General features: G+C 38.5%; 1 protein-coding gene across 2 annotated transcripts; it reads left to right on the top strand.

Annotated features, from left to right (window-relative positions):
* Nucleotides 1–8,667: 8,667 nt before the first annotated feature.
* On the top strand, nucleotides 8,668–10,350 carry LOC133717069 (uncharacterized). Of its 2 annotated transcripts, none has more exons than XM_062143704.1 (4): nucleotides 8,668–8,974; nucleotides 9,108–9,352; nucleotides 9,611–9,700; nucleotides 9,862–10,350. In XM_062143704.1, the coding sequence occupies exons 2-4, from the start codon at nucleotides 9,212–9,214 to the stop codon at nucleotides 9,988–9,990; spliced, it is 360 nt and encodes a 119-aa protein (XP_061999688.1). In that variant the 5' UTR covers nucleotides 8,668–8,974; nucleotides 9,108–9,211; the 3' UTR covers nucleotides 9,991–10,350. The 2 variants fall into 2 exon arrangements, with proteins under 2 accessions (XP_061999688.1, XP_061999686.1); XM_062143702.1 differs by having other exon boundaries at nucleotides 9,105–9,352.
* The last annotated feature ends 438 nt before the right edge of the window (nucleotides 10,351–10,788 follow it).

The following is a 10,788-nucleotide window of genomic DNA, read 5'->3' as shown; positions in this document are numbered from 1 at the left end:
CATTTGGAAATTCACTCGCCACTACATAGTAATAGTGCTTTTTGGTATTTCATAGATTGCAATCATGGGGCTGTTTATATGACAATATAAAGAACTCTTACTGCAAATCATAAGAGAGACAGAGAGGTGGAGAGAATTGTTGGATTGATAGAGAGGGAAAGACAGAGAGGTTGTTCCCTCAACAGATATTCAGCTTTTTTTTTTTTTTTAATAGAATTTCTTCAGACTCATTCTGAATCTTTGCATGTCACTGATTTTGAATTTGGGTCATGCAGGCGTTGTTGAGATTGTAATTCATTTTGAGGCTTATGGATTTTCAGAGAGGGTTGACGCAGTATTGAAACAAACTAACTGAGGTATGTAGAGTGAATGATTCTCCTTAGTCTGCATACCCTAGTCTTTCATATTTTGCTTCTCTACTTTGTTGTTCGGTTAGTCTTGTCTAATATAGTTTGAGCACTTTGATTCGGATTTTTGAATTTGGATTTGTTTTTAGAATCTAAATGAAATTTTCTTGAGTAATTGGGTTTCTGTTGTTGGTTACAATGGGCTGTGCCATGCTGACCAAAGATTGATTCTTCAACTCTTGAGTTGGGGACTGAGTAAAGATTGATTATTTTCTCATGTAAATTGAGGGGATTGATGAGAATATGAAGAAATGGGGTTTCTGTTGTTAGTTAAAATGGGTTGTGTGTCCGGGCTGACCAAAGATGAGTCTTTTCTCACTAAAATTGAGAGGCTTGAAGGGAATTTGAAGAAATAAAGCAGATATCTGTTGTATTGTGGTTTCTGAACTTGGTCTATTTTTAGAGTCGAATTGGTGAAATTTGCTTATTGTTGGATTATGGGTTTCTGTAGTTCGGTAATGGACTGAATTCAAAAAGTTCCATGTTTGATTCCAGAGATGAGAAGAAAATACAAACCTTTAGCTGACAAAGTTTGGTAATGAAAGTATAAACCTTTGACTTACCAACCTTTAGCTGAAAATGTTGTGGCTTCTGATTCTTCATTTTCTAATTTGCATATAAACTAACTTTTCTCTACTAAACAAACCATCAACTTTCAATATTAGTCAATTCTGGTCAAAATTGGATCCATTTTTTGTTTCCAGTTTCCTTCTACAATCTGATAGTTCATTTTGCATTTGATTGTTAGTGATGATGCATTTGATTGTTTGCTAGATTCTCTAGAATCATATGGAAGCGAAAACGGTGGTGAATTGGTAGAAGATGAAGAGGAGGAAAAAGAGAATCAGGCTCAACTGCTTGCCCTTCCTCCTCATGGCTCTGAAGTTTTCATTGGTGCCCTTCCTCAAGGTGCCTCAGAAAAAGCGTTGAGGAAGGGCAACTACTTCAATCACACCGCTTCCATCCTATCATTCTAAATCTCTATACCAGTATCATAGAGCAGCTTCTCTAAACAACAAATCCTTCATCCTCGGCAAGAAGTTCGTCAAAGCTTACATACCAGGTATGCCTGCTCAAGAAAGCTACCACATCTTCTTGCGTTGCGTGTTTTCAGTTCTGTTTATTGCTTGCATTCTGGATTAGTAGTAATTGCTTATGAGTCTGCTAAATTTCTGCTTTCGAATTACATTTTGTTACAGCTTCTCTGCTGAAATAAGATTCATTTATGGAAATTGGTAAATTTCATGGACGGATTTTCTGTTTCATTGTCTGCATGTAATGTTGGTATCTTTGTTCGCAATTACTCATCACTGTATACAGGTATTGGTTGCCATGATATAGCTAATCATTGGCGTGCAGGTATTGGTTGCCACAAGTATTATCCAAATATTACAGGATGTGATGCACCGCATGAGTTGGGTTTCAATTATGAGTATCCTGTAAGATTAGACATGCTGCTTTAAGTAATAGTCAAAATGTAGATAACTAGCTAAATAATTGGTCATTTTTTTTGTAATTGGGATTTGCTTAAGACTTTAATTTGCTCTATCTAACTCAGTTTGTGCGCGGAATTGTGTGGAGGCCAATGGCGGTTGATTGCAAAAAATGAACATTGGTATATTCAAATATTGAAGCTCCAAAAAAAAAAAAAAAAATCTTGTGAGCTTTTTGGTACTTGCATGACTGGAATTTGCTCTGCTGTGTGCTTTTTTATGTATCAACATCTGCATTGATTGTATTTGATTATTTTCAGGGTAATGTTTCTTTTAACGGGGCTAAATGGATTCAATTCCTCATAGTTTCAATGTGGTTGCAGGAGTCACTGTTGCAAATTCTGCCCGGACAAGGAATGAGTGTTTAGAGGTAGTTAAAAATAACAACTGTGCTTGAAAAAGAGGTAATGCTTTTCTCTCTCCATTTATATGTGTTTGAGATTTAACTTTCTTCTTTCATGCTTATACATGTGCTCTACAAATGCTTATATTCTGAGTCTCTACCTCAAGTTCTGACCATTTATGGCCTCTGGCTACTACTTACACCAACACTGAAGTCATTTGTATACAGAATTTAATGTGCCAAAGTTTGCTCATTCTTTATTTAGTTAGTAAGAAGTCAGAGTAAAGAAACTGGTCAAAGATTTTTACAACTATTTAGTAGGCTGTAATCTGTATAACATTTTCTTTGTTTATTGAAGATAGCTCTAAGTAACTTCTGTTAGATCGCAACACAGTAATGGATTTTACAAGTGATTTCAGTGTTATCCACTTCACAATTCGATTCAAAATTGGAAAATTGAAGTATGAGTTCTAGAATAGCTCATTGGGTAAAGCTTTGGATTCTTGCTCATTTATGTTTGATTCTGAAATTTCTGACTGATAAAGCTGTGTGGTGGAACAGGTTATGAGAGCTCAGACATAATGGTGATAGATGTGTTGGGAAAATTAATAGAATGGAAATAATAACTCCAACCACAAAAGGATAATATGCAAAGAAATAAAAAAAGTAATGGAAAGAGAACACCGGATATAACGTGGTTCGGCAAGGTGCCTACGTCCACGGGGCAGCAACAACAAGAACTTCCACTATGATAAGATGGGTACAAGAGATACACAACTTCAAGAACACTACTTGAAGGAAACTCTCTCTCTCACTTGTTTTGCTACCTTACAACTACAACACTCTCAACTTGAAGTGGACACTCTTCACTCTCTACTTGGATGAAGATGAGATTGGATTGATGATTAGAATGAGCAAATGACCTCTCCTTATATAGGCTAAGGAGGAACCCTCTAGATGTCTTCATTAATGCTCCATTCAACTCTTCTAATGAATACTCCTTCATGAATCTTCCATATTCATGAATCCTTCAAGAAACTTGCATAGGAATGTGTAGAGACAATAACTATCTCTATGGGAGAACCCAAAAGTCACATGGTCTAGAATATTCAACAATCTCCCCCTCTAGACCATGGGTACCATGACTTCTCAATGGAAGTCCATCCCAGCAGCCTTAATGCAAAACTCCAGCTTCTGCTTGGGAACAACTTTAGTCAACATATCTGAAATATTCTTGTTGGTGTGAATTTTTCTCAATTGGAAAAACTTCTTTGACACTGCATCTCGAATCCAATGATAACGATGATCAATGTGCTTAGTGCGGGGGTGATACACTGAATTTTTGCTCAAGTGAATAGCACTCTGACTATCACAATGCACCACATAATTTTCTTGCTTCACACCCAACTCTTGAACGAACCTTTGCAGCCATAACATTTCCTTGCCTGCTTCATTTGCTGCTATGTACTCAGATTCTGTGGTGGATAAAGCAACACACTTCTGTAACTTGGACTGCCATGACACAGCTCCCCCAGAAAATGTAAATAAGTATCCAGAAGTGGACTTTCTATTATCAAGGTCTCCTGCCAAATCTGCATCTGTGAAACCTTCCAAGATCCGTCCTGATCCACCAAAACACAAACATAACTTTGAGGTGCCCCTCAAATATTTAAGTATCCACTTAACAGCTTCCCAATGCTCTCTTCCAGGGTTAGAAAGATATCTACTAACAACACCAACTGCATGTGCAATATCTGGGCGAGTGCATACCATGGCATACATAAGACTACCAACAGCTGATGAATAAGGGATACCTGTCATCTTGTCCTTCTCCACTTGTGTAGTTGGGCATAATAATCTGCTTAACTTGAAATGATTGCCTAGAGGTGAGCTTACTGGCTTAGCTTCTTTCATGTTGAACCTTTCAAGCACCCGTTCAACATACCTCTCCTGTGACAGCCATAATTTCTTCGTTTGCCTGTCACGAGTAATCTCCATGCCCAAAATCTACTTAGCTGGCCCTAAGTCTTTCATATCAAATGACGTTGATAAATCTGCTTTCAACTTGCGAATCATAGAAACGTCTTGGCCCACTATCAACATATCATCAACATAGAGCAACAAAATTATGAAGTTACCTCCAGTAAACTGTTGAATATACACACATGGATCTGCATCAGTTCTCTTGTACCCATGACCCATCATGAATGAGTCAAATTTCTTGTACCATTGCCTTGGCGCTTGCTTAAGCCCATATAAACTTTTCTTCAACTTGCAAACCATGTTCTCCTTTCCCTCAACTTCGAAACCTTTTGGTTGCTCCATGTATATTTCTTCTTCCAAATCACCATGAAGAAATGCCGTTTTCACATCTAACTGCTCCATCTCAAGATCCATGCTAGCTGCCATGCCCAAAATAACTCTAATAGAAGTCATCTTGACAACTGGTGAGAAGATCTCGTCAAAATCTACTCCTTCCTTCTGCCCAAAACCTTTCACAACCAAGCGAGCCTTGAACTTTGTCAACTGTTCATTCTCATCTCTCTTCAACTTGAACACCCATTTATTTTTGAGTGCTTTTCTGCCTTTAGGAAGCTCCACCAACTCATAGGTGCCATTCTTCAATAAGGACTCCATCTCAGACTTCATTGCCAACATCCACTTATCACTGTCTGCATGAGTCTTTGCCTCCTCAAAGCATTCAGGCTCTCCATCATTTGTCAACAGAATGTATCTGGAATATGGATCATCTCCATCACTAGTGACCAAAATATACTGTGAAGAAGGATACTTGGTATTTGGCTTTGGCATTCTGTTGGATCTTCGAACTGGTACTTGGGCATTTTCTGGCTGCTCCCCCTGATTAGGCTCCCCCTGATCATGATCCTCCTGATCATTATCTTCAGGTTCTGCTGCTTCTGCTTCTACTTCTGTCATATCAGGAACATCTTCATTTACCATATCTTGAGTTTTGTCACTAGGTTCTTGTAGAAGCGGTGATGAATCGTAAATGAGGCGGTCTGCATTTTCTACTTCCTTTTTGTCAAAATCCGCAATGGTTTGACCTTCATGGAACACCACATCTCTGCTTCTGAATAATTTCTTGGTCTTTGGATTCCACAACCGGTAGCCCATCTCTTCATTGCCATACCCAAGAAAGATGCATGGCATGGCCTTGTCATCTAGCTTTGACCTTTGCTCCTTTGGCACATGTGCAAATGCTTTGCACCCAAACACCCTCAAGTGGGAATATGAAGCGCTTTTACCGGTCCACACGTCTTCGGGAGTCTCCAAGCCCAACGGTACACATGGTGTTCGGTTGATAAGGTAACATGCAGTTGTCACTGCTTCACCCCAAAAATCCTTTGCTAGGCTGGCCGTCTTCAGCATGCTTCTCACTTTTTCTAGAATGGTGTGGTTCATCCTCTCTGCTACACCATTATGTTGTGGGGTGCCAGGAATTGTCTTCTTGTGTTTGATGCCATGCTTCGAACAATAATCTCTGAACTCGTTCGAAGTGTACTCTCCGCCATTGTCACTACGGATACTTTTGAGGGTTCTTCCTGTCCCCCTCTCTACCATGGCATGGAACTCCTTAAAAGTTTGGAACACCTGGTCTTTTGATTTCAACAAATAAATCCAAACCTTTCGTGAAGCATCATCAATATAAGTGACAAAATATTTATTATGACCTAGTGATTCAACTTCCATGGGGCCACATACATCTGAGTGTACTAGGTCTAATATATTTTCTTTCCTTGTAAATGTTCTTGTGAAACTAACTTTATGTTGCTTACCAAATAAACAATAATCACAAGGGTCAAGTGAGGTACCTTTGGCAAAGGGAATTAGAGACTTCTTTGCCAAAACTTGCAATCCCTTCTCACTTATGTGGCCTAGCCGCTTGTGCCATAAATTTGGAGAAGAATCGTCTACAACATTCAACTCTCCTTTGCATATCTTGCCATATGTCTTGTAGAGGGTACAACACATCTTCCCTCTAGCAACTACTAGTGATCCCTTGGTAAGCCTCCATTTTTGATCACCTCCATGATGATGAAACCCTTCTCGATCAAGCACACCGGTTGACATCAAATTGAGACGTAGACCCGGAACATGTCTAACATCTTTTAACATAAGCTTGTTGCCCAAATCGGTCTCAAAATAAATATCTCCAATTCCTGAAATCTTGGAGTAGCCATCGTTGCCCATCTTCACAATCCCAAAGTCACCACCTTTGTATGTAGTGAAGTACTCCAAGTGTGGAGTAGCATGGAAAGAGGCTCCAGAATCAACAACCCATGCAACACCGGGACAATCATCAACATGTAGACATTCACCTTCAAGACAAAGGAACTCACATTCATCATGAGACACGGAAGCTGCAGTGTTTTTTGTGTCATCCTTCGGTTGATAAGTATTGCCATCTCGACCCTCCTTTGGATCTTTCTTCAACCTGTTGCAATTCTTCTTCATGTGGCCAAAAATACCACAATGATGACACTTTCCATTGAATCTTGTCCTCGATCTGCTTACACTCCTTCCATGGCCTTTGGGACCTCTACTTTTGCTCCTTCCTCTATTGTCCGCCACAAAGACTTGGGTATTGTCGGAGCTTGAAGATTTTCTTCTAGTTTCTTCATTCAACATGTTACTCTTAACATTATCCATAGACAATACACCATTTGAAGCGGAATTACTTACAGTTACAACGAAGGTTTCCCAATTGTCCGGCAACGATCCCAATAGCAATAAGGCTTGCAACTCGTCATCAATCTTCATGTCCATCGTGGCCAATTGATTGATTGTACTTTGGAAGTTGTTGAGGTGCTCGGTTACTCTAACACCATCTTTGTACTTCATGTTTACAAGCTCCTTGATTAGAAATGCTTTCTTGGCAGCGGTCTTCTTCTCAAACAAGGACTCCAACTTCAACCACAATTCATGTGCGTTGGTTTCATTGGACACATGGTGGAATACACTATCATCCACCCATTCGCGGATATGACCAATGGCTTTGCGGTTCATCTTCGTCCAATTCGCATCCGAGGTCTCTTCCGGCTTGGCCTCCTCTCCTTCGATTGGCTCATGCAAATCTTTGCAATAGAGAATATCCTCCATTCTCGGCTTCCATGTAATCCAATTAGAGTGGTTGAGTCGGATCATGGTACTCCTTGAACCTTCCATTCTAACGCCCCCCACGAACCAAGGGCTCTGATACCACTGTTGGGAAAATTAATAGAATGGAAATAATAACTCCAACCACAAAAGGATAATATGCAAAGAAATAAAAAAAGTAATGGAAAGAGAACACCGGATATAACGTGGTTCGGCAAGGTGCCTACGTCCACGGGGCAGCAACAACAAGAACTTCCACTATGATAAGATGGGTACAAGAGATACACAACTTCAAGAACACTACTTGAAGGAAACTCTCTCTCTCACTTGTTTTGCTACCTTACAACTACAACACTCTCAACTTGAAGTGGACACTCTTCACTCTCTACTTGGATGAAGATGAGATTGGATTGATGATTAGAATGAGCAAATGACCTCTCCTTATATAGGCTAAGGAGGAACCCTCTAGATGTCTTCATTAATGCTCCATTCAACTCTTCTAATGAATACTCCTTCATGAATCTTCCATATTCATGAATCCTTCAAGAAACTTGCATAGGAATGTGTAGAGACAATAACTATCTCTATGGGAGAACCCAAAAGTCACATGGTCTAGAATATTCAACAAGATGAGGTTCAGATGAGAAATATCAAAACAGTTCAAGAAGTGAAGAAGTATAGGTATATTTGTGCAGGTGAGGTACAGATGTGACCAAGAGCATGATGATATTGTATCATAAAATTTTTGACAAAATAGGTTACCAAAAAATGGCACTCTTAATTTTGGGCTTCCAAGTGTGGCTAAGAAATTTGTGGTGCTCAATTTGATGATACTTATGTGCAAATTAATATGAAAGAATAAAGTTTTGAGTCTGTGAAACAGTTGATAATACTTTGCTTTTTCGTATTGATTTGGGATTGTCTCACGAACAAATTAAACTCTTAGATTCCTTAAACTCCATGTAGTATGGTGCTATGTTATGACGAGATGGGGAATAAGAAAGATGTTAGTGGTGTGCGATGTCAATTTGCAAAGAGGAAAGCAGTTCAATGTTTGCAAATCCAATTGAAATTGTATACGACAATCACAATGAAACTTGCTAGGCATATCCATATTTTATTACTGATTTAGAGATCAATGTCTATCTGATTTAGATATCAATTTGCTGTCTTTGTATTTGGATCAAGTGAAGCTTGCAAAAATCCAAAAGGCAAATTACTTTGTTAGCTTGGGACAGCAATAGACAATGAATCATAGTAGTTATAAATTTTTTATTTTTTATTTTCAATATAATTAGTATAGACATGGTAGGGTATTTATACTGAGTATTGCTTCTTGCTTTTCTGGTTTATCACTTTTTTTCACAACTGCCATGTAACTTTGGGTTTCTGGCTTCTCTTCTTTTTACTGAGACCTATCTTCACTTTTTTTTTTCAGCTACTTCGTATATGTAATTTTGGTGACGGAGTCTTCAACATCAGTGGTAACTCATTTCATATAAGGATATTTTGTAGACAATGTCTATTGGAAGCATGTTGTGCACCACATCGAAGCATGTAAGGTTGTACTGCATGGACATGCTGAGTTTGAGGCAAGTGATGTTATCTTAAAGGTTGGTTTAAACAAATACTGTGGATATGCAAATAGGAAAACAAAAATTCTTCAAAATTTTTGAATTTTCAGATTCATTTTCAGCTTCTCCTGTAATTCTGACTCTCTCTCTCTCTCTTTTTTCATGTTAGTAGGTTATTGTTTGGAACATGGAAACACTACAGAGTGAAGGCACACTGGACGATCACATGATGATCGTTACTGATGTTTGATTTAGAACAAATCTCCTGAACAGAATATGGACAAGTATGATGGTGGAGTTTGTATGAGTTCAGAGTCGATGAGTAGAATAGAGGCAATGTTTGAAGCTGAACTTGAGAGGTTGGGGCTAAACAGGAGTACTTCTACTTTGGAGAGAAGATTAACTGATCTCAATGAGGTACAAAGTCTATCTTATCGTTGCAATTTTAAGTTTTAAGCAGCGCAAGTTTATCTTTTGTGTACTGAAATTTTGTTGGTGAATCCAATTCACTTGAAACATAGAAGTAGTGAAGAAAACCCTCATTTTCGTTCTGTTTTACTTTGTATGTTTATCTTCTTTTTTTCCTCAATTCCAATAGCTATCTTCTGTAACATTTTATATGATTATAAGCATCAAGTAATTGTGTTCATCATGAACTGATTGAATTTGTTGCAGCTTCCAAACAGTGTTCATCAAGTTTCTGAGGATTACATTTGGGAAAGCTCTATACTTTACAGACCAATGTTTACATCAGAGGAAGTGGAGGTAAAAAAATTATTGGACAAGATATGAATTTTCATTTGTGGTTTGTTCCCACCCAAATATATGTGACGCTTCATTTCACTATAACCACATGTTCATAATGCATGCAATTGTACACATATATAACTTCGATTGATGGTGTCCTATTGTCCTGACTATCTCAGATTCTCGGTCTAAACCAATTCTTGCTGGCTATTTGTCATGCACACCTTCGGTCAGAAACCATGTTGCTTCTTCACCATCAAAGTTTTGATTTCTCTCTCAGTTTTGGCAGCCATAATATCAGCAACTAGAACTTACCCGGTGGCTCCAAATGGTCACAGAACACAAGGCCTAGGCGTTTTAGAGATGAGTGCACCAGCTGTGAACAACAGACTGCTGCTGTTAGATTTGCAGCACCAGATCAAGGTGGAAGTGGCTTCTCAGGATCATGCTCATGTTCTATCAAAGCGTCCTAAAATCCCACATTCTGGCCCAAGCCACACGACCAACAAGACACCTAATTCCTCAAGACATTACTAAACACTTCTGTTATTTGTATATAGAGAACAGCTTTGGTTAAGAGTATCATACATGAAATGTGTACATACATGAAACAGCTTCAATTATACATATGTCCAATAACATTTGTTGGAACTCGGAAAAACGAAAAAAAAAACAAACCGCAGCATTGCGCGGGTTTCTACCTAGTGCTTGATAAAGTAGTAAAATGTAGATGATTCACGGTTATCTTCACTGTAAGATGTGACCAGGAGACTAGACCATTTCCAAGTTCTTTATTAGTGAGGAGATTACAAACAAACTAAAATACGAAGCGGGATATAACAGCTTCCCATGTCATCAAAAAAAGAAAAAAAAGAAAAGAAAAACAGCTTCCGAAGAAAATTCAACCTTCAGCAGAAGCATGATTGCTTTAGATTAAGACTTAGCATCTTTAGATATAAAGTACATACAACAGCTGGAGCATCTATGTATCCACAGGTCCACAACCACTGTGAGAGATGCCTTTGCTTTTGGTTCAAAGCATCTTTTAAAAAACGACAAACAGAGAAGAATAAAAAAGCTGTCGAGATCAGTAGTGGACTAGTTGC

Source organism: Rosa rugosa, chromosome 6 (assembly GCF_958449725.1).
Source record: "Rosa rugosa chromosome 6, drRosRugo1.1, whole genome shotgun sequence".
In the NCBI taxonomy this organism is placed as follows: Eukaryota; Viridiplantae; Streptophyta; class Magnoliopsida; order Rosales; family Rosaceae; genus Rosa; species Rosa rugosa.
This window is presented reverse-complemented; position numbering and strand designations above follow the sequence as displayed.